Below are 24,833 nucleotides of genomic sequence, written 5' to 3' on the forward strand. Positions count from 1 at the left end.
GTGACGAATATTCAAAATGATTACTTAATTCTACATATTTGTTGATGTCCGAAAATGCATCAGACAAGGTGTTTAATCTGTACTAATCAAAAGTCAGTAGTCATACTTCTGTATGATTTATTCACTAGTTAGCATTTTGACTAACTGAAAATGAGGATTTAAGATACACTGCTGTTAATGTCAGTATTGATTCATATTGTGATATCATTTCAATTCACAAAAGGCAAAGTACATCTTGGAGATGCTATATTTAATGTTATTTTAGTGAAGCCAGCACAGCCAGCAGAAGGTAGGGGGGAAATCACAGAACACCAAAAATAGGAGAACCAAAAGCAGGCATGGCACCAGAGAGTCGGGGAGAGAATCACATCAGTGAAGAAAGAGACAGGCATGCAGGAGAGTAGTGGATAAGGACACAAATATTTTTTCAAGATTTTTGTTCTCTTATGAAATAGAACCTTATCATTCCAAGCTGAAAGTGTGTTCTTGTTATAAGAAGGTTCTATCTTCAATTCACCTGTTCTGAAAAAATCTCAATTGCACATTTAATAGGATTTTGATATTGTGCGTTCAGAGCGTCTTTTAGATGCTTTTAGGGCGTCTGTCGTTTTGACCTATGAAAGAGAACTACGCTGCATTTCAGTTTCTTATGTGTAGGATGTGAAATCTTGGAAGCCAAATATATCAATATAAATAAATATATCAACGCAGATAGAACCTTATAATTCCAAGGTTACGTGTTGTTCAGGCAGATGGTGAAGATTTCGACTCTTCATTTTAATCCGTTTTTCTTTGTATTTATGCCCAATAACTCGAACTAATCGAAATCATTTTCATGTTGAATTGCCACGTCTGTACTTATGTGTTGGAGGATCGAACCAATTACCACAATTACTAAACGGTGCAATTCACTGAAAGCCTTGTGCACAACTGAACAACTGATGGCAAAGAAAAATTCAAAATCATAGAGCAATCTCAGCTTTTGCTATCGACGCATAATCAAAACAAGCTATGCTTCTGGCTAACTAGCTCGATCCTCCATTTCTGTTGTTTTATAAAGTAAGTATTATTGTATGAAACATGGTTTGGATGTTGTAATGAAGTCAGGTAGCTAGCTATCTGTTATAATGCAAAAAAACCCAACTTTTTTTTCATGAAGTGATCCCTTTATAAACTGAACTGCCATTACGGTGCATTCTGTTACTATGTTACACCATTAGCTTTTGGGGCAAACTTTTCACTTCCAAATTAATCTGTACACGATAAAAAAGGATTTAGCGCCAAGGTTTGTTGCGACGACTCTGGTAGTTGAAGTTTTCCAAATTTTGCCGTCCACTATTCATCAATAGAACCGCGATGGCTTGTGGACCTCATCTCCCAGCCACTCCTCATATTCACCTTCCGTCTCCCGCCCCTATTTCACGTCAGTCCGATTTGGGTTGCCAGTCCACGATTTTATCACCAGATTTACAACTTTTCGTTTCAAGACGTGCATTAATATTATTTTCCATTGAAATATGGGCCCGATAGGTTGCGCAAGAGAATACGCACGCTTACATTTACTAAGATGAACTAGCTATAGGCTATCACCGTGCAGGACATTGTAGTATTGGGCCAAAGTAGAGAAGTCAGTTTCAAGAACCTAAACTTGCTTGAAATGTTAACATTTTGTTTGAGCCTTTGTTGAAGTTATAACACCCAACAAAATGAGTACTTATGCATTATTGAAATTGTATTTGTAAGTTATGCCAATATAGCTTCCTGTCCCTAATTTTAAAGTTAATTTGCTCTGTGTCCCCAACACTGTTTCCATTGCTTAGTGTCAGGCTAAATAGCCAGATGTTATATGTGGCCTCAATAATTTATTCAACAATATATATTCGGATATTTATTTTTGGAATACTTTTCGATCCCTAGCTATGCTGTTCCGTTTATCCTGTATTTGACACACAAATCTGGCAACCTTGTGTCCGAAAGGTTCACAAGATGGCGAACATCGCATGAAATTTACTCTCAACATGAATTCGTGAGTAACAGCAAGGGAGCCACAGTCGGTTTTTTTATTTTTTAATTTTCATCCTAAAATTATATAATTCCATACCGCGTTTCCTGTATCCCTTTCTACCTATTTAACTAAGTATTCCAACCTTGCCTGTAATGTTTCATTCGGTCCAGCTGACCGACTAGCCTGTTAGTTAGCGAGCCAGCTAGCTAGTTATTATCGATAGTTTCTTTTAGCTAGCTTGCTAGCTACTAAGCTATCTGTAATGTCCATATAACTATCTAACAGTTATATTAACATACCCTGCAGCTAGCTAGTTTAATAAACTTAACAAATAAATGATCTGGCTAGCTATATGGGAATTTAAAGGGGTTATCGATTTCGGCTTCCTATCTAACTTATAGCTACCACAGTAATTCCACATAATTTATTGGCTGGCTGGCTGGCTAGCAATCAAAGTTGTTAGCTAACCAACGTTACCTAGTCAGCTTAGCTCGCTGTGTATCGACAGAATGTGGCTAGCTGCCTTGCTAATTAACTAGCTAGCCACCAGTGGTGAACGGAATGGACACACAAACACCACATATACGCCCGTGATAAAAGACAATATTCTTCACAGTAACTAGTCGTGTACATGTCAGATTGGCTAGCTAGATATTAAGGCAACTAAAGTTAGATATCAAGCTCGGCACATTCATAGCAGTTAGCTAAGTGTAACTGTTAGCGAGCTAGTAATAGCTATATTATTGGCCAGTGTGGGATGTCTCCATCTTGTGAGCTCGCTGACTAGGTGTCCAAAAGTTAAGATAAATTTGATCCATTTAGCCTTACTTGGAGTTTGTATTGCCATAATTTGATTGGCATTTAGTGAGCTTGTTGCCACATTCACCCTGTCAATAGTTGGACAATCATTTTTGTGTCCAAGTCTTTTGACGATCGAGCACTTGCACACACAACTTTGCAATAGTCTAGCTTGCTAGCTGATTATTTAAACACACACAGGCACATGAGAATCACAGTAAACAATAAATCACAGTAAGCAGTAATGGGTGTACAGGGGTTCCAGGAATACTTAGAAAAGCGGTGTCCAGGTGCTGCTGTACCAGTGGACCTTTTAAAACTTGCTCGGACCGTGGCACGGCACCCGCCACACCCGCACCACTATCACCCTCATCACCATCCTGGTGCTCTGCCTCCACCGCCGGCACCTCCAACACCAGTGCGAGTCTTGGTCGATGCAGACTCCGGGCTGCAGCGCCTGTATGGAGGCTACCAGACGGACTGGGTGTGTGGTGGCGAGTGGAATGCGATGTTGGGCTACCTGGGCGCGCTCTCTCAGGCATGCCTGTACCAAGGTGGCCTGGAGCTGGTCGTGGTTTTTAACGGCACTCTGGGGAAGGACCGGTGGCCGGAGTGGGCGCGACGGGCCCAGGGTCAGAGGCAGACGGCTCAGCTCATCGTCAACCACGTCGGCACCAAAGCCACGCCGCCACCGAGAGCCTGGTTCCTTCCCCCGGCTTGCCTTAGCCACTGTGTGCGTCTTTCCATGCTCCGCTTCCGAGTTAGAGTAAGTGCACCGGTGCATGCTAATGTCAGAAAATTATCTTTGTATGTGCTTAATGACTTTCTTTCTGGTAAATAAATATAGAATAAAAAATAAATAAAAATACATGTGCAACATTGATCTACCTTCTGCTGGCTAAATAAAACGTGCTATTTAATTTAGGCACATGAAAACAATGGTCTCTTCATTCTCAGAGTTGTTTCAAGGTGTTGTGATTATCTCAGTTCTTTTAAAACGTTGATAATAAACATGGTGTAGTGGAGAGACATCCATAATGGTTGGCATTCTGTACAGTGTGATATCTCCTGTCACACTGGTAAAGTTTGTGTACATATTCTGTTTCATACCAGAGTGCTTACAGGGCTTCTGGTCTCTCCTTCAGGTTGTGCAGACACTGGAGGACCACCACCAGGAGGTGCTGTCCCTGTACAGGGATCACGGATTCCAGGGTTTAATTGCCCAGGACTCAGAGTTTGCACTATGCAACGTCCCTGCATACTTCAGCTCCCACGCACTCAAGCTGTCCTGGAACGGCAAGAACCTGACCACTCACCAGTATCTGCTGTCTGAGGCTGCCCGTCAGCTGGGCCTGAAGACTCAGCACCTGCCCACCTTCGCTGCTCTGCTGGGTGAGATTGAGACATGGTTTCATCGTTGTCTCCTTATTAATCGCAACCATATTCTTTAGAATGAGGATTAATAATTGTTCTGTTCTGTTCCTCAGGGAATCACATTTTGCCAGATGAAGATTTGGCTGCCTTCCACTGGAGTCTGCTTGGCCCAGATCACCCTCTGGCCTCTCTGAAGGTACTGCCCTTTGTCCTGCTTCTGAACATTCTCCTCTCTCACCTCTTTCACACCAGCCTCAGAACGTTTTCCTGTTTGTTCACCTCTTTGGAGGTGGCAGCTTGCCAGTTTGCTTAGTATCATCAACGTGACTGGTTTCATTTGCTACCCGAAGTCTCTGCTGGCGGTTTTGTCTGTCTGCCATTTTTTTTACGGCAGTACCTCCGGTGCCTATCAGAGATCAATTCTGCTGTGCTTGGCTGTTGTTTTGCAGACGCCACTCAGGCTGGTATGGGACAGTGATGTCAATTCTGATAGTAGCGGGTGGAAATTCTGCTTGCCTAAAGACTTTGATGCATATCTTCAGTGCTGCCCATCTTTATGAATCATAATGACCATAGTTTTGCATGCAGTTAATGTCTGTAGAGGAGTCTGGTTGACTGGCATAGACTGCCAGATAGAGCAGCCAGCCCTCCAATCTGAATCGGATTCCTGCCCCTCCTCTATGCTTCACAGGAACAGCTGGCTGTAATATGAAAGCTGAAGACACCGGTACAAAAAACTAAGGATTATTTTTAGGGTTAACCACTATTAAAGTTTGGGTCTTCCATTTATATTGCCGAGCGGTCTACGAAGCGACCTTCTGCAAGTGTAATGAGGTAGTCTGCTGCTAACTGTTGCGCAACTCATACTGTCGTGTTGAGAGGCTTCTGTGGACAGGCTGTCCCAGGGGGCATGTCCCATTCAATCACACATCCTTGATGACTGTGGCCACAGCGATATCCATGAAGCTGGATGTTTCTGCTTCCCTGCACAGGAGTGGCCCTTCTGGCCACATGTGCACCTGCAGTATGCCTGCACCGGCTGCCTGTTGTTCTGTGTTGTTCTGTGTTGTTCTGTGTTGTTCTGTGTTGTTCTGTGTACGATTGCACAGCTGGGCTGGTGCTCTGCAGGGTTATGTAGCTGCTGCTCCCTGAAGGTGCTCTGGAGTCGCTAGCAATGGTGGAGAATTGCTAGAGGATTTTGCAGTGATGGGACAGGCCAGTGAATCCATTTGGGCAGATTGTGAAATGAGGGAAAAGTGTGCAGCAAGGACCCATGTTTGGTCCCTTCTTGCAGCTACCTTGCTAAATGGACTCCTGCTAAGTGTACATTTCAGGATGGAAAGTTGATTAATACATGGTGGAAGTAATCCTCTAATGCAAGTACAAAGTACGAGTACAAATGTTCAAAAATTATGAATGGTGCTTCAAAAGTAACAAAGTCTGTACAGTGAAAAGTGTGAGCGTGGTCAATACATTCCGTGTGTATGCCTGGGTTCTTCTTACTCATACTGTGAAAAAACTTGCATTATTGTGTAGCTTGTCTCTTAACTCATTTGTAGTTTTTTTTAAAGGAAAGCTGGTAGTCTGCCATTCATTAGATTTTTTTTTACTGTAATCAGATGGGGGTGAAAGCAGAGCAGGTTACAGATAGATGCAGCACAGAACGTGTCACAGCCCGGAATCAGGCCCCTGTACAAAACAGGGGATTTGTATACAAGTTTGGGAATCTGCTGCCCGTCGGACTGCACCTCAAACTTACCCAAACAATTTGCTTTTTCCATATTGGTTTCTGATGTGCTAGTGTACATATTAATGTTATATATAGAAGTGGTGATTAGTAAATGAACGTCTGAGCTTTGTTGCGCTCTGAAGCAGGCGTTGTGGTGCATGGCTGTACGATATACTGCTGAAGCACATGTCAGCTCACCACACCCTTGCTGGGGGCGACAGGGCTGGTCTTGTTTCACCTGTTGCTCCATGTGTCTCACAGCTGCTGTTTGAAAGTCAGCTCTGTATCCCTCATGCCTGGTGTTCACTAGAACCAGGAGTGGCATTGCACAATGTCTCTCTCTCCTCACCCAACACTACCCTGTTGTTCCTTGGCTGCCATTGACATGCACGATGCAGTGTCCCTGTGGAACTACATTTCCCAGAGTGCTAATGCTGCCCGTTGGAATCAAAAGCTAGGTCATAAGTGTGGGATTACAAATTTCTCTTGCTGCGAGTATGGATATTGTGTTTTCTGAAGCAGCAGTTTGCAGTGAAGAATGAACTTGGTGATGTGTTTGCCTGTCTGAGCAACAGGTGACATTCCAAAGAGTACAACTTATTACATTTCAGCCATTTAGGCGATCTACTTTTTTACATTTCTGAATTTCGGGCTAAAACAATATTCCTGGCCAGAGTACTTACATTTTTAGTAAATCTGTATGTAGCTATGACCATTTCAGGATTTATTATATGATAGGTGGAATATAGTTTGTTTATCACTATTCATCTTTTTCACTTGCAGTCCTATCAGGCTTCTTCTGAGTCTGCTCCAGTGTGTTACTTTCCAACATTACCCAGAACTACTTTCGCCACCCCCCTTAGTGAAGAGTTCTGTGGTGTACAGAGCCATATTGACATTGACTAGATCGCTAGTAGTACCTGGGGCCTCAAGGCTAAAGGCAAAGATGCAGATTGTGGCCATGCCCTTAATCCCCTGCGAAACCACACTCTTGCATTCTGGTCTATTGAGACTGTTGGCACGGCAAAAATGTGCATGTCCTCTTGATTAATGATTGATTGAAGTACTGCAGAATGTTGATTAGCGGGGATTCAAGGCAAACCCCCTGACTTGTTGTCCTTAATGGGCTGAAACAAATATCCGTCACTTCTAGTTGGTGCTATAGCCAGTTGAAGACACACTCATATTGAACTGCACTGTGCCCGCTGTGGCAATATGTGATGTCACATTGTCTGCAGAACTCAAGTTTAGCTCCAGAAACATGAAATACTACACAAAACAGGAAAATATATTTTTGTTTTACATCACCGATATTTAAATAGTAACAGTGTCAAGGTGTTTTAGCCTGGGTGGACTCTGGAGTTGGCACTTGGTTAATGCCTAGCTTTGGTCCTGCCACATGAGCTCAGCCTTGGGGAGGCAGCTCTCTGACTTTTTGCGCTGGGTTGCATGTGAATGAGTGGCCCAGGAGCACGGGACAAGTAGCCAGATTGCACACACACAGACAAAATGCAGCGATGGCTTGTTTATTTTTGCTTCTTGCTCCATTGCACATTTTTTTGTGTTCTTATCGCTTATAGAGAATGAATAATTTTGACTGGTGCCCCTGATTTTTGAGGTCATTGTTTGTTGTGTTGTTTAAGACAAACAAAACTAAATAAAAGGGCGCCTGCAGACACTGCGTTGATATTGACAAAAACATCAAATGTTGTGGCCTGTGCACATTGCGAAATCGTAAATATTGACTCTCGACGGTCTGTGAAAGAGGCAAGAGCCTTTCCCAGAAGTTTCTCAACATCTTCTCCCCCCTCCCCCCACTGCTCCCTCTCCTTCTGCCTCTTTTCCCTCTTTCCTCCATCCTTCCTGCCCTCAGATGAAGTCTCACCAGCTGGTTCTGCCTCCGTGTGAGGTGGTGATCAAGGCCGTGTCTGAGTACGTGGCCTCCATCAAAGACCTGGCCAATCTGGACTCCGTGGCCCGGGATGTCTTCAAACAGTCTCAGGTAGGCTGGAGGAGAAGAGGAACCCCGATGTTCCGCTCTGGCCTGGCACTTGGGCGGAAATAAACACGTGAATGTGTTTGCACCAGGCTAATTTAGTCGAGCAGTAAATCAAGCTTCCTCTCACCTGCTTTAATCTATTTGCCGCCACCTTTTATCAGCTGAATGTTCAGTGTGGAGAAAGAATGTCCAAAGAGATTAGCTGAAAGCAAAACATAGTCCACTTTATACTGTTATACCTACTGCTTACATTTTACTTTCCTCACGGACACTGAAACTAATTAAATGCCACAAGGCATCAATAATTTGCTAGAATTTACAGTAATTAGGTTTCATTATTGGTGAGGCTGCAAAAAGCCAGTTGGGCAAATGGTGTCTCCCATTTGTCATGCAACCACTCAACCTGACTCCCCACCCTGGTTCGCCAGTCCTATTGGTGATGACCTCACTAAGCTAGCTTGCCAGCAGTGGCTTAGAGACTGGCAAACACCAGGCTATCATGACTTTGCTTTGAGGCTGCACAGTATCAGAGGTGATAGCGTGCGCTAACATTACATTACGTTTAGCAGGCACTCTTATCCAAAGTGATTACACAGCTTGTTTTGCATATAATCCTTTCACACAGCTGGATATTTACTTAAGCAATTTAAGTACTATGCTCAAGGGTACAACTGCCAGTGCCCCACCTAGGAATCAAACTTTCAACCTCACAGATAAGTCCAGTTCCCTTATTTGTTGTACTACTCTTACATCAACAAAGCCCACCAATGCATTTAATTTCTTATTACATTAATAGCCTCATGACTGTCCAAAAGGATGTTTTGAACAGCATTTATTATCATTTGGAGCAGTTCTGTGTTTAACTGTCTTCCACACCTCTCTCCCCACAGTCACGCACAGAGGATAAAATGGCCAGATTTAAGAAGGCAGTGGAATATTTCTCAGCAGCAAGTAAACCCCGCCCACTCACCATGGGACCCCGCCCACCACACCTCTGTGAGTCGTCTCTTTCAGACTGCTCCTCTCCCTTCCCTGTGACTAACCATTTCACAGGACCCCCCACCCCCCCAATCAAACGTGGGTCTTACAGTATGTTTTCTGTTTCCTGTCTCTCAGGGATTTTTATTTTTTTCTGTCCTCTCTCTTTGTCTCTCTTTTCCTCTCCCATCTTCCATCTGTCTTTCTCTTTGTGTCTGTCTGCTTTGGACAGCTTTACATTGTATTGAATGTAATTGCTCTCTCCCCTCATCCCCCTTCAGTTCCAGGTTTTGGTCCAGGTCCATTTGGGGCTCCCCCAGGCCCCATGGGGGTGCTGCCACCTGGAAAACCACAGGTGAGATGCTTGGGGCCTCATGCATTGTCCCCAGAGTAACTTTAAATGCAGTAACTTTTTCCCACAACAATATTAATTATACTGATGCCTTGTCCATATATTTGGTTGAAGTCTATAAGGCAGAAATGTGATGTTGGTTTTGAAAACTGCAGGAAAAATAATTTCACACACGTTCATAATTCTTCCATTTTAATTCTGTATAGAAATAAAGGAATCTCTCCTGTGTCTGGTCACTCTGTTGCAGGTGATGGGAGGCAAGGTGCCTTATCACGGACCGCCACACGGACCGCCACACGGACCTGCTTCCGCTGCAGGCCCCGCCCTTCTGTTCCAAAACCCATCTCTGCAGGACTGTGGTGATTCGCTGGAGGGAAAATCGGGCTTGGCCGACTGGTCGGCTCCTTATGATGCCTCTCAGGGGGGAGGCAAGCTGCCCAATCACCACACAGCTGCTGCCACGGGCCCCTCCCCCTCCCCACCATCCTCATCCGACGGAGATGAACAGAACGACAACAGCACCAAGTAAGACACCCACTCCTTTTGTCCCTTTCTCTTTCTCTCACCCACTCTGTCTTTGCCTCCACCAGCTCTCCATGCCATTTCTGTCCTCTTTATTCCCTTTTCTTTCTCTCGTTTTTCTTCTATGTCTCTTTCTGTTCCCTTCTTGCCCCCAGACTCTCTCTCTGTCTTTCCCCCCTCTCTTTCTCTCTCTCTCTCCCCCTCTCTCTCCCCCTCTCTCTCTCCCTCTCTCTCTCCCTCTCTCTCTCTCTCTCTCCCTCTCCTCCTCCTCTCTCTCTCTCTCCCTCTCCTCCTCTCTCTCTCTCTCTCTCTCTCTCTCTCCCCCCCTCTCCTCCTCCTCTCTCTCTCTCTCTCTCTGAACAGTGGTGGTGTGTACAAACTCTGAATGACCCTGATTTCTCTTCCCCAGCCATGTGACTGACACAGCCTCTAAATGGGAGGATCCATCAGGCCGTGGGTTTGGGGCCTCCGGGGACGGTCCCCACGGCAATAGCTCTGGCATTCCATCGCTGCTCTCCATGGCAACACGGAGTCACATGGACATCACTACACCTCCGCTTCCCCGGGTCAGTGCTGAGGTGCTGAGGGTGGCGGAACACCGGCACAGAAGAGGGCTCATGTACCCCAACATCTACCACATCCTCACTAAGGTACCCTGACATCGACCACATCCTCACCAAGGTATCCCGATATGTGCCCTTACACCTCAACATCTATGCCATCCTCACTAAGGTACCCCAGCATACCACATCCTCACTAAGGTACCCCAACATCTACCACATCCTCATCAAGGTATCCCAACATGTGCCCATGTACCCCAACATCTACCACATCCTCACTAAGGTACCCTAACATCTGCCTTTATACCCTAAGATCTACCACATCCTTACCAAGGTACCCCAACATGTACCACATCCTCACCAAGGTACCCCAGCATCTACCACATCCTCACCAAGGTACCCCAACATGTGTACTTACACCCCAACATCTATGCCATCCTCACCAAAGTCCCCCTACATCTACCGAACCACAAAATGATCAACTGTACCCCAGCATCTATCACATAGTCGCTAAGGTACCCCAACATCTACCACATCCTCAAGGTACCTCAAAATGAACAAATGTACCCCGACATCAACCACATCCTCACTAAGGTACCCCAACCAACACCCCAGTGCCCCAACATCCACCCCATCCACCTATACCCACACGGTCAGGTGATCTCTGCCCCCTGCTCTTGCCCTCTCTCAGGGCGAGGTGAAGATGCCCGTGTGCATAGAGGACGAGTGCAACCCTGACCTTCCGCCGGCCTCCCTGCTGTTCCGCTCGGGCCGCCAGTATGCCTACGGAGTGCTGTTCAGCCTGGCCGAGACCCAGCGGAGGCTGGAGAGGGTGGCCCTGCGCCGGAGAGGCCCGCTGGAGGGTACGCACGGGGCATGGGCGTTTCGTTTTCCCCTCAGGTTCCCGTGCACTGGCAGGGCACCGTCGGACAAAGATCACCAGCTTGGTGACGGTTGAGGGTGCTATAAAGCCCCTCTAGCTGTATGAACTGCTTGTGTGCAGAGAATACGAGCTGTGTGCATTTTATTAAACTGTAGCTCATATTGGTCTTGGAGACACACACTGCTAATTGTCTGGGTGTCTCCTGTGGTGAATAATTTTGATGATGGTTTTGCCGTCTGACCTGTTGTACTCTCTGCTCTGCAGTGCCCCCGGTGGTGGTGAAGGAGTGGTGCCCCAGCAAGGCCAAGTCGGCGCTGACCCCGGACCTGGTGCCGGCCCTGTGCTTCCGCGAGTGGACCTGCCCCAACCTGCGGCGCCTGTGGCTGGGCCGGGCCTCCGAGGACCGCAGCCGCCGAACCCGCGCCTTCCTGGCCTGCATGCGCTCCGACTGCCCCGCCCTGCTCAACCCGGCCTGCGTGCCCTCCCACCTGCTGCTCATGTGCTGCGTGCTCAGGTACGGCCTCAGCGCCGCCCCCTCTGCCCAAGCGCCCTGTCCTGTGTGACCCGGGCGGGGTGTGTGTGACCCGGGTGTGGTGTGTGTGTGTGACCCGGGTGTGGTGTGTGTGTGACCCGGGTGTGTGTGTGTGTGTGTGTGTGTGTGTGTGTGTGTGTGTGTGTGACCCGGGCGGGGGGTGTGTGTGTGTGACCTGGGCGGGGTGTGTGTGAGTGAGACCCGGGCGTTGTGTGTGTGTGACCCGGGCGTGGTGTGTGTGTGACCCGGGCGTGGTGTGTGTGTGACCCGGGTGTGGTGTGTGTGTGTGACCCGGGTGTGGTGTGTGTGTGACCCGGGTGTGGTGTGTGTGTGACCCGGGTGTGGTGTGTGTGTGACCCGGGTGTGGTGTGTGTGTGACCCGGGTGTGGTGTGTGTGTGACCCGGGTGTGGTGTGTGTGTGACCCAGGCGGGGTGTGTGTGTGACCCAGGTGTGCTCTGTGTGCAGGTATATGATGCAGTGGCCAGGAGGCAGAATTCTGCAGCGGCACGAGCTGGACGCCTTCCTGGCCCAAGCAGTGTCCAGCCAGCTCTACGAGACTGAGAAATTGCAAGAGCACAAGGTGCCCATCCCCTCCGTCTGTCGTTCTGCGTGCCTCTCTGTCTCCACCTCAACTTTTCAACTCCACTGCCCCCTTACCTGTGCAAAGCTGTTGGCACACCCCATTCACACGGCTCTTTCTCTGTTTCTCCCAGAAAGACAGGTGCATTTCTGCATCTCCATTTCTCTTCCCTGCTTTCTTTGTCTCTTTCTCCCTCATTTGTTCTCTTTTCCCTATCTCCTGCTTTACATCTCTTTCCTTCATCATCCATCTTCCCTGTTGTTCTCTCTTTACCTCCTCTTCTCTCCTCCCACCTTCTCTCACCCCAGCGCTCTGTGTCTCTGTGGTGAGGGCTGTGTTCTGATTGGCTGAATCTGCTCTCTCAGGTGGAGAAGGTGGACAGTCGCGGGGTGCAGCTTGCGGCTCTGTTCATGAGCGGCGTGGACACGGCCCTGTTCGTGAACGACGTGTGTGGCCAGCCCCTCCCCTGGGACCACTGCTGCCCCTGGGGCTTCTTCGACGGGAAACTGTTCCAGAGCAAACTGGCCCTGACCCGGGAGAGGGGCACGCTGCTGGACCTGTGTGAAGGGCAGGTGAGTGTTACCTGTGTGAGGATTAGGGTGCTACCTGTGTGGGTATTAGGGTGCTATCTGTGTGAGGATTAGAGTGAGTGTTACCTATGTGGGGATTAGGGTGATGCCTGTGTGGGAGTTAGGGTGTTTCCTGTGTTGTATGTGGTTTAGGGTGAGTGTTAGCTCTGTGGGGATTAGGTTGCTACCTGTGTGAGGATTAGGGTGAGTGTTACCTGTGTGAGGGGCACATTAGTGTTACCCGTGTGAGGATTAGAGTCTCATCTGTTCCCTGTTCCTCTCTCTGGTGTGCAGGAGGAGCAGGTGTCTCGGGTGGAGAACATGCGGCAGGCCATCCTGGAGGGCATCAATCTGTCCCGCCCACCTCCCCCTCCCCCGCCCTTGCCCCCCCCAGCGTTCCTGCCCCCCTCCATGGTGCCCCCCTTCTACCCCCCGCCTCACCTCTATCCCCCACGGCCCCTGGGCTCCCTGCCCCCTCCACACCACCAGCACGGCTCTCAGCACAGGCCCCGCGGCTTCCCAGGTCAGCGCTCACCATCGCCTTCCTGTCTCTCCTGTTCCTCTTCTTCTCTCCTGTCTCTCCATCCCTTTCTCCAACCTTCCATCATGCTCTCTCTCTTTCCCCATCCCTGCCCTATCCACTCTCTTTGCCTTGCTTATACTTGTCTTCTCTCTCTTTCTCTCTCTCATTCCAATCTCGACTCTCTTTCCTGATTTTGTCTCTCTGCTGCTTTGTCTATTGATAATTTGTCTGTCTCCCTCCCCACCCCTTTTATCCTTGTCTCCCTCCCTCCCTCCCTCCCCACCCACCCCTTCTCTCCCTGCCTCTGGTTGGTGTATTGATCATCTCTCTGTCTCTCCCACACACAGTGCTCAGATACCCCCGTCTCTCTGTCTCAGGTATTCAGCCCATCCCCCCCCAGGGAGGAAAGTTGGAAATAGCCGGGATGGTTGTGGGCCAATGGGCTGGGAACAAGCCACTGCGAGGCAGGGGGGGGTTTGATATGCAGGTGGTGTCAGTCGGAGGGAAAGGGTAAGTGAGGACCGGCAAGTACATGGTAAAAAATAACCGCATAATAATACAATAAAATAAAAAAATAGAAATGCAAGTAGCGATTGCAGGGTATAGCAAGTGGTGTGGAAGATGGCAAAATAATAAAACTCAACAAAAATCAATGACACAAAAGTAAGAATGGCAATGCTGAATTATAAACAAACAAGTACAGTGATCTGAACTCAGATAGTGAAATCAGTTCACTTTGAAAGCTGAACCCTTCAACCGGCCATGTTTGTATTAGATGTGAGGACAGCCTTTCATTTTGTCTTCTCTTTCTTGGCCTGCTTCTGTTGTTATCTATCAGTAATACTATAAGCATGATTCTGGTTAACCCGTGTGGGAATTAATTCTTATTCTCCACCTTGCTGTCCCTACATCCCCTCCATCCCTCACCATGTCTATCTCTCTCTCTCTTTCTTTACTCATTCCCCCACTCTCCCTCCCTCACTCCCCTCTTTTCTCACAGCAGGGGAAGAGAAATGTCCACAAGAGGTAGGGGTGGAAAGAAGGTGCCAGTGAATCGAGCACAGGTATGCCCCATGCAGGCTGAGGTACAGCAGATATACAGTGGCTTCACAACGTATTCAGACCCCTTCAGTTTTTGCCCATCAATCTGCACTCTGGTTTTTTTTTTTAATGTTTCTTTGATTAAAGTCAAAAACTGAAATCTCTTATTTACATAAGTATTTAGACCCTGCTTTGGCACTCCAAATTGTGGTCAGGTGCATCCTGTTTGCTTTAATTATCTTGATGTGTCTAGAACTTGATTGCAGATTGAATTGATAGTACATCTACAGCAATGAAGTACAAGGAACTCTTGATAGACCTCCGCAATATAATTGTGGCGAGGCATAGATCAGGGCAAGGTTATAACACAATTTCTAGAGCTTTGAGTGTTCCCTGGAGTGCAGTGGCCTCAATAATTGTGAAATGGAAGAAGTTTGGAACCACCAGGGCTCTTTCTAGTGTCAGGGAGGTGACCAGGAACCCAGCCGTCACTCTAACAGAGCTTCGCAAATCCTCTGCAGAGATGGGAGAACCTGCCGGAATCAGGTCTTTATGCCTAGAGGGAAGCATATGACAGCCCACTTGGAGTTTGCCAAATGGCATTTAAAGGACCCATGAGAGCATGAGGAAAAATATTCTCTCGTCTGATGAGACAGAAATTGAACTCTTTGGGCAGAACTCTAAGCACTATGTCTGGCGAACACCAGGCCCTGCCCATCACCTGGCTAATACCATCATGCTGTGGGGGTGCTTCTTAGTGTCAGGGACAGGGAAACTGGTCAGAATTGGTGGAAAGATGAATGCAGCCAAGAAAACCTGCTCCAGAGTGCACACAACCTGGGGTTGTGACAGTTCACCTTTCTGCATGACAATGACCTGAAGCACACAAGACAAGACAACACTAGTGGCTTTGGGACAAATCTCTGACTGTCCTTGAGTGAGCCAGCTAAAGGGATAAACTGCCCAAATCCAGGTGTGCAAAGCCTGTTGAGACATACCCCAGAAGACTCAAAGCTGTAATTACTGCCAAAGGGGCTTCTACAAAGTACTGTATTAAAGGTATTTATGTAAATGAGAGATTTTATGTTTTTAAATAAATTAGTCAAAAAATGTCTAAAAACATGTTGTCACCCATTATGGGTTATTGAGTGTAGACTGATAAGCATGATAGGCTATTTTATCCATTTAAAATTAAATCCACAACACAATAAAGTGTACAAAAAGTGAAGGGGTCTGAATACTTTGTGAAGCCACTGTACAGCCACAGCCAAAATGACTGAAATCATTGCAGTGTTTTCAGTGATACTCAAGCTGTTGAGCTGGAGAATTATTTTGTCCCAGAACATGGTTTAATTATTTTCGTTCTTTTCTCTCAATTTGGAATTCCCAATCAAATATCATCAATGCTCCTTGTTAAATCTATCTTTACAAGCATTTGAATCTTATATTGAGACTTCAAATCTTATTTCTAAGTAAGACCAATTAATTGCATTAATTGGTCAGGGAAAACTTAAAACAAGCTAATATTTTCTACTTTAGAGAAAGAAATGTGATTAAGCCTCATTACATTGCATTACATTATTGGCATTTGGCAGATGCTCTTATCCAGAGCGACATACAGTTGATTAGACTAAGCAGGAGACAATCCTCCCCTGGAGGGTTAAGGGCCTTGCTCAAGGGCCCTTAAGGCTGTGCAGATCTTATTGTGGCTACACCGGGATTAGAACCACAAACCTTGCGTGTCCCAGTCATGTACCTTAACCACTACGCTACAGGCCACCCCATTCTAAGAATAAAATAGTTGAGACCTTTTTCAGTGCAGACCATGGGGTCCATCTGTGCACTACAGCAGTGCCTTCCAGTAGTCCCAGACAGTGAGGTTTAGCATTAGCCACACTACACACAACTAAGCTGTGTACTCAGCTGTGACTGCAGGAAGCACCCATCAGGGGCCGTGGTCCATTCCCCTCAGATATAAGTGGCCTATCTTGGCATCGGATTTGCCTGGAGGAGTATATACCACCGAGGCTCTTAATCTACAATACAGGAATCTCAAGGGAATATGAGATTGCAGTTGATATTTGAACAGAATTGATTTGCACAGTGAACACAAAGCTAGGGAGTCTAACCAGTCGAGTGCTCGTGCCGTCCCTGTTGCTGGAGACTGCAGTAAGCACGGTGTGCAGTAGGGGGGCGATATTGAGAGGTTCAGTGTTTTTGACGGGACCTTGTCCTCTTTCTCAGAGTCTGCCCTCTGCTGCTCCGACCAGCAGCAGCCCCCCAAAAACTCTGGAAGATTCCCTGGTGGAAGGAAAAGCAGGGTCTGGGGAGGTGGCCGGGGGCACGTCCCAACAACTGAACGGCAGTCCACCAGCGCCCACTATTGGTCCACCCGTGGACCCACCTCCATTGGCCCAGCCAATCCAATGTGCCTTAGCCAGCAGGGACAGCCAATCCGGGGCCAGGGCAGAGACAGAGGAACCCTGTTGCCTTGACGACTGCCAGTCAGATGGAGTGCTCCAGAAAGAAGAGTAAAAAATACATCCCATAATGTAGGACGGTGGGAGTAAATCCACATTATACTGCCTTTGCCACGCTAAAGTCCATTCATTAAAAAACATATTTGAACCTTACACATACACACACGCACACATTCACTCACTCACACACACACACACAATCTACTTCTGTACAGTATAATACAGGAAAATGTTGAGGGGTGTTGCACAGGAGAAGTGCGTGGTGTGGTTGTTCCAAAGAACCACACCTTAATCATTTAACATCGGTGGTGAGCTGTAGTTCTGTACTGAATTGCACTATATGCTGATTGTAACTGTGTTGTACTGTACAAAAGCATTTAATTTCAGTTCTTGCAAAAAGACGTAGGCGATCAAGTTTTAAGTTGACATATAAACATGCAAATCCAGAATAGTTGCAGAGATCCCTAGGTATGATTAGACTTGGATCATGTGTTTAGGTATCATAGATGTAGGCAAGGGTCTGTATGGCTCTCAAGGAAGGCTATTGTTTTGCAGAGGCTACAGGATGTATTGAGAAGGGCAATCTACAGGAAGTGCTGATTCTCTCAGAGGTGGGGGTGGGGGGTACAGACAAGAGGGAACCGGAAAGCTGAGGACAGGAAGGGGAGGACCCTTAAATGTTATCGGTTACTTAAGTAATATGACTCTAATGCCAAGAAATGACTCTTATCCTTAGACTGTAGCTCTGTGAGAGTCCCTGTAACCCTGACATAATGCTGCACAAACAAATGAAAACGCTTCAGCTTAGCAACACCCAATCAGTGACTGCAAAATACTAATCCAAATAAAAACCCAAAAGCTAAATTTTATAAATATAGATGCATTTTAGGCACCTTAAGCCCCAAAAATTATATGGCACATCTAACGCACCTTTTATTTAACAATTGAATGATTGAACCTTTTCGATATTTTTAAAAATGCATGTGAAATTGACCCAAACTCCTTAAATGATGTGATATTGATTGTCGGTAGTGAGGCATGCATTCGCGTTTTTCACAGCGAAGGGAGGAGTGAGGCTTCACCGGCTCAAAAGTGGGTGGAGGTACCATGTGATTGCAGCTATTAAAACCATTCCTGACCAATTTTGGTTGGCCGTTTTGGTGTTGGCGGCATATGTGATTGGTTGGAGTGAGGCAGAGATTGGCAGCATGTTGTAGATTCACCAAAGACTGGACTGGGAAGCCTCACGCGTCCGTCGCTGGGTGTGGGAGTGAGTTTATGAGCCCAGTCCTGAGGCTGCCTGAGACTGGACTTTCTGAATGTTAGTAGTGTTTGTTGGTGAAGCCGTGCGTGAATGTCGGTTGGTCTTCTCTGCACGAGCGTCTGCGTCGAGTTGTAGAGAAACGTGTTGGTTAGCCGGACCGCGTATAAACTCACAACGTGGAGATCTGCCACAGTGTTCCTGTACAATCCATCCTAATTGGAGGATTATACAATGAAAACAAAATTATAGTTATGCAGATGAATCTAAGTGGTGAGAAACACTTTATCTTTTTTTAATCTTTTTATTTTATTTTATATATATATCATAAGATCCCTGGATATTTCCTCAGCCAGGCTAAAATTGGAGGCTTTGACACTTGCTCCTTGAAAACCAAAATATGATCTCATCGGGGAGGGAGAGGAGGGGGGGGTGGTTTGGGGAAATGGTATTCTCTCTCTGGATATAGAATGTATGGTGTAGAATACAGATATTTACAAATGGATAGGAAACGGATGATGAGTGAGCGGTTGTGTGTACAGAAATGAGGGAGTGAGAAAGTAAAGGAGGGAAGATTTTTGTGTCAGAGTGGAGAATATTCTTATCGAGAAGCAATCAAATATATTTGATAATTATTTGTTTTCAGGCCATTAGATAAAATTTTTAAAAAATGTTTTTTTGAATATAACTTTAAACAATGACGCATCAAGCAAGCCTACATTGAAGCACCTTACATGTAGAAATGTTAACATTTTAAAGTCACCACAAAATATATTTCTATAAAATGTCTTCTGATAGGAATTCTTTATATTTAAGTGCTTATATATCGTTTATTAATTCTTGTTGTGTTACCCCAAATTTAATTGGAAAGTTACACTGAATCACTTTATTGGCCCTTCTGATGAAATCACCTTATAAACATTACCAAAATGACCTGAAACAAGAACCACAGCGAAGCAACGGTTTGCATCTCTCCAAACTGCTCTGTCAGCCATAGCTTGGCTGTGGTGTACACAAGCATTTAATTTTTTTTTTACTCCCACTTGTTCATCTCTCGGCTAAAGACTTCAGGTTCCTGAGTCTGAGTTGTGGAGTATTGAACATGTCGGCTCTGACAGGACTTTAGTGCAGCGAGTTGCTCTTGAAGAACTCCTGCTGGACCAGTCAGGGCTAAAATATGCTGTGCTTTTACCAGTCCTTATAAAGCAGGCTGGACTGACTGTAACTGTATTGGTCTAGACCATGACAGTGATATAAATATTGTATTTCCATAAGTACAGTCAGCACAGCGCAGGATTTAAAGGGTACGTTAGTATATATTAATCTCAAGCGACATTAGCTGCTTGCGCACCTACACGCACACCCGCGCTCGCACACGCTCACACCGTTTCCGCACACGCAGACGTGAATACGCCCCTTCTCCGCTTATTCCCCGCAGTGTTTGTGTACAGTTTCAGTCAGTCGTCATGGTGATTGTAAATGAGCAAACCTTTCGGTCTCTTCGATTCCAGCTCGTACAGCAGAGTGAAAAAGCAGGCCAAGCTTTGCGTGGCTTTCGAACGGAGATCATACATCTGTGCGTACTTTCTAAAGCCATTTCGAAATTCACGGTGTGAATTTTGTTTGCGATCGTTTAGCACACGCAGACGTTGAACCATGGTTTACAGACTGAAAGTTTGATACGAGATTCTCATAAGCTGCACCGTTTGTGTTGTGTAAGAATAGTGGGCACCTGTCCACAGCAAACCTCTGCCAGGCAGTTAGTCCTGATGCAGTAAGGACAAAGTAATGGGAACCACAAACTTTTTGATACAATGCTTTCCTCAGCTGTAGTTTTGTCAGGAATAGCTGCTTTAACAGTATTATATTTTTTTGCAACATGCAGCTTGGAGAAAGTATTAATTTAAAAAATCAGTTTGTATTGAAAACGATTGTGGTTGTCCTTGGAAATGGTTCAGTCGAGCTCAGCAGAAGTCCTACACTTCTAACCATCGACTGACTGAATGATGGTTAGCATGTGGAATAATAGGTCTTTGCGCATATGACCGGATTTTGAATAATAATGGGAAATTATGCAGCTAGTGCTTGGCCTGCTTTTTCGGTTATGCATCTGTCGAAGGGCTTAATCCATCACTTTACTGGTAGACACACAGATACTGATACAAACTTGTAGCGACCTTGCGTGTGAGGTGAAATGTAAATATTTAGACACACATGCAGTGACACGTACACACACACACACACATTGATTGGTATAGGAGTGAAGTCGCACACAGACACACACACTGATCGGTATAGGAGTGAAGTCGCACACAGACACACACTGATCGGTATAGGAGTGAAGTCACGCACAGACACACACTAATTGATATAGGAGTGAAGTCTCACACAGACACACACACACATGCACATACCGTGACACATTGATGAGCTGTATCCACAGTATGGTCACTCTGCATTTAGTTACTTGCAATTTTAGACATTTTTAAACATGTGATTCTGTCTTGATTCTGCAAAGGAATCATTTCTCCCTCCCAATCGATCACTTTTTCCTTTTTAAAAATTTAAAATGTTTTATTTTATTTTATTGGTCTTTTGCGCCCTGTCGTTCCACTGCCCTACCCAAGTTAATCATTTGTATGTGATAACTCAGAATAATTAATGATGGTAATATTAATAGTTCATTTTAGTGAAAGTTAAACAGTAAACAGTAGTAGCTAAAATCTTTGTTCTTGGAGTACATAAACAAAGCCAGCAGGTGGCGTATGGTGAATGTGCCCCATAGCTTTCTCTCCCAGTTTGTGATTGCAATTTCCAGTTTATACTGAGAAGGATTACTCTGTAGATGAGTAGTCCATTCTAGATCTAGAAGATTCACACTCGAAGAACACATACACACACACGTGCACACACAAATACTCTTATACGTAATCACACTAACGAATACATACATTCTCATTGATACATTGATCACACACACAGCCCCGACAAACAAATGCACTGATACAATTAAACTCCAGTCAAAATGTAAAATTTTATGTGTTTTGTGTTGCTTTATGAACTTACAGCACAGTTGTGAATTTACAATCCTTCATGCAAGTGCCTGCTACAAACCACAAAACATACAAAATTTCAGTTTTGACATGGGGTTCTCTTTAATACACCTACTTTAATAGCGATAGTAAGTATACAAGCTCCCGGATAAATACCGATATGCTTTTTGTTAAGGTAAATGCTTGTAAATGTCACCAAGATTAAATCCTTTTACCACCTTTTTCACCTTTGCTCTCACCATCTCCGCCCCTGCTAAAGTTCTCTTACCGCATCAGCCACGTGCACACTGTCTCTTCCCATTCTCTCATTCCCGCAAAAGCGATGACGGTAACAAGATGACAACAGTGGAGTTGCTGATGGATCAAGTCTGTTACTGTAGCTTACGGCCAGGCTCTGATTAAGATAAAATATTCGAAACACGAGTGAGAGAAATCCTAAACTTTGTAACAGTATCATTTTTCTAAATGTGCAGATGTTTTTTCTTACTATTTTTAATGGTGTTGCTACTGCTAATCCTTTTACCGTTGCTACTTTTTGGTGTTGAAATATGCGTAGTGGAACTGAACATTTTTAAACTAACGATTGCAATGTTCCCTATATTTTGTATTAAATTGTGTTTAGTACCACTTCACCTAAATGACATAACTCAGACTCACAATTTCATTAAGAACCAATTTTTGCATTTTGACGTTTATTTCCAGTTCCGTTTGATCTAAGTATTTATGTACAAACATACTTAAATCTTCAACTGCCCATCAGCCTTTGCTGAAGGCACAGTAATGTCCCAAAGAATATCACGACCACATACTGAATGTCCCGATTGTTCATTCTGAGTTAATTTGACAGCTAAGAATATTTGCATCTTATTACATGCATGGTCATTTGACACCAAGCGGTCACAACTGTCCTAAAACAGGCCACAAATCATGGTATTGGAGATCTGTTCTTCTGGCTTCAACAACATAATGTTGAATGTTTTAATGGTCTCCTTTGAGCTGTCATGGATTACGATTTCTTTTATTAACAAACAAGTCCCTCCAAGTATATTTGAACAAAATTGTCAACTTTCAATTTAACCACAAACATTGACTGTTTTGTAATTGCATTCCAGCTTAGATTCACTGTCTTTGTGTGTGTGTTGGTTCCAGTGTTTGAAATTCAAATAGGTGAAGTTGCTTTAGTTTTTCCCCCATTGTATCCCAGCTTAAAAACCCTTCACTTCACTTGCTATCTCATTATGTAATGGTTATGTGTTCTAGCCCTAAACTAAAAATTGATACTGCTTTTACTAATATGCTGTTTGTTTTTTTAACTGACTTGACCCTTTTGTTTGTCAGTCACGATAGGCACCAGTCCATTTTTAGAAGACATCAGGTCCCTGAGTTTAGTCATTGATAAATCCATCAAAATGCACTGGACCACTCAAAAAGACTTGTGCAGTGAAGGGTACATCATCATTAGCGTTATTATAATTATGTCAGCTGTTATTGTTATGACCGTTATTAATCATTTGTCTCATTGTTAGCAACAAAAAAAGCACCAGATTGTTTTGGAGAGATTTTTTCTTCTTTTAGTCGTTTTGCTGTTGTGGTCCTGATATCACAACGAGTGAGCTGAACCGAGAACGAGAAGATGGTGAAAGAACTGGGCCAGTTTGCAGTCGAGTCTGTGCAGTTGGAAATGACTTACAGTGCTGAAATAAAATCTATTCTTTTAGTAAAAAGGCCTCTTGTCTCACATTATTTCAGGTTAGTTTCATTGTGGAGTGATTTGGCAAAAGGTGAATGTTAAATTGGCATGTTAAATAAGCAGTGTAAATTGTGGTTGAGTTCACAATAGGTTTGATAACTGAAACCGTTGGCTTATATGCACATATTTTATTGAGACCTAAATGAATAGTTGCCATGTGTTGTAGAGCAGTAGTTCTCAATGGGGTTCAGGGCCCAAAAGGCATGGGGACCTTGCAATTATTGGAAATCATTGAAAACTTCAATCACAAAATGTCAAGACATGTCATTATTAAGGTAAATTTATCTTTCAGATATTAAGCAACATATTTTACTTTCTGACAGAATAAGCCTAGGTTTGCACATCCTGTATATTATTATGGTCACTAATTACACAACATTGTACATTACATTATTGGAATGTATTAGATGCAAAGTGACTTGGACAATTTTACATATTTATACAGATGCATTTATACAATACTGAAGCAATTCAGATGAAGTATCTTGATCAACAGCAACACCCAACTTGGTAGTCAAACCTGCCTATATTCACAGTCAATAATGACTTTTGTGAAATAACCTAATTAAATATTTGAAAGTATTTGTTGATTTTAATGATGGATTGGTCACAGAAAATGTGTTTATCATGATGTGGGTCATGGTAATAGGTCTGTAAGTTTATGAGCCAATGGTTAAACATTAAGAGAACTCACGGACCTCAACAGCTCTATTTTACTTCTTTCTTCTTTTTTTCAACAATCACTTTGGTCCTAATCTCACAGGTTTGTGCTCAATTTTCAAATCCGTAGACAGAACACTCAAAACGGTCAGCACTTGTAATACAGCCTGTCCGATATTCAAAACCTGCCATTGTGCATACTTATCTTTGAAGAAATCTTTGTTTCCAATAACTAATTTATCATGAAATACGATAGGAACATTAATTTAGAATCGCCCACACAAGATGCTGGTAGCTTCACTGTTTTGTTGTTTTTCCAATACTTTAATATTGCTGTAAAAAAAAACATTGCAAGATTTTTCTTTTTGTGGTTCTAAATAGTGAGAATAGTAGAAGAGTGGAATTTTTCTTTAAAAAAAATTCGAATAATGTGGAAAAGTTTTTTGTGTAATTTTATTCAAAAAGTGAAACTTTCATATATTCAAGCCCTTTTTTGAAAAAATCCACTATCTCAAACTATTATAATATTACATAAGATCAATAATAAAAAAAAAGATTTATAATACAGAAATGTTGACCTTCTGAAAAGTATGTTCAATTATGCACTCAATTCTTGGTTGGGCAATCATGGGGAAGACTGCTGACTTGACAATTGTCCAGAACACACTCATTAAGTTAAGCCACAGAGGGTCACTGCTGAAAGGGCTGGCTGTTCGCAGAGTGCTGTATCAAAGCATATTCATGGAAAGTTGGGAAAAGTGTGGTAGGAAAAGGTGCGCTAGCAACAGGGATGACCACAGCCTTGAGAGAATTGTGAAGCAAAGCCAATTCAAGGACTTGGGGGAGCTTCACAAGGAGTGGACTGAGGCTGGAGGCAGTGCATCAAGAGCCACCACGCATGTGTCTAGAAAATAGGCTACAAGTGTCGCATTCCTAATGTCAAGCAGTAATTTGCCCCGACCAAGTATTGAGTGCCTAAATTAACATATTTTTCAGAAGGTCGACGTTTCTGTATTATAAATCCTTTTTTGATTGGCTCATGTTATATTTTTATCTAGAATATATGAGTTTCACTTATTGAATTAAATTACGGATAAAAATGTACTTTTCCACGAAATTCTAATTTTTTTAGACGCACCTGTAAGTTACTCTAGCACTTTATTTTATCCTTATGTATTTTATA

General features: G+C 44.4%; 1 protein-coding gene across 3 annotated transcripts; it reads left to right on the forward strand.

Moving 5' to 3' along the window:
* Positions 1–1,994: 1,994 nt before the first annotated feature.
* Positions 1,995–22,964, forward strand: fam120c (family with sequence similarity 120 member C). 3 transcript variants are annotated; one of them, XM_061257365.1, is made up of 16 exons: positions 1,995–3,569; positions 3,949–4,195; positions 4,291–4,373; positions 7,780–7,908; positions 8,796–8,901; positions 9,165–9,238; positions 9,483–9,760; positions 10,167–10,407; positions 11,009–11,180; positions 11,465–11,714; positions 12,199–12,313; positions 12,679–12,885; positions 13,177–13,405; positions 13,753–13,915; positions 14,406–14,469; positions 16,691–22,964. In XM_061257365.1, exons 1-16 carry the CDS (start codon positions 3,048–3,050, stop codon positions 16,979–16,981), a joined length of 3,171 nt encoding a protein of 1,056 aa, XP_061113349.1. In that variant the 5' UTR covers positions 1,995–3,047; the 3' UTR covers positions 16,982–22,964. The 3 variants fall into 3 exon arrangements, with proteins under 3 accessions (XP_061113349.1, XP_061113350.1, XP_061113351.1); XM_061257366.1 differs by having other exon boundaries at positions 14,409–14,469; XM_061257367.1 differs by having other exon boundaries at positions 13,783–13,915.
* Positions 22,965–24,833: the final 1,869 nt, after the last annotated feature.

This window comes from Conger conger, chromosome 10 (genome assembly GCF_963514075.1).
Source record: "Conger conger chromosome 10, fConCon1.1, whole genome shotgun sequence".
NCBI classification, from domain to species: domain Eukaryota; kingdom Metazoa; phylum Chordata; class Actinopteri; order Anguilliformes; family Congridae; genus Conger; species Conger conger.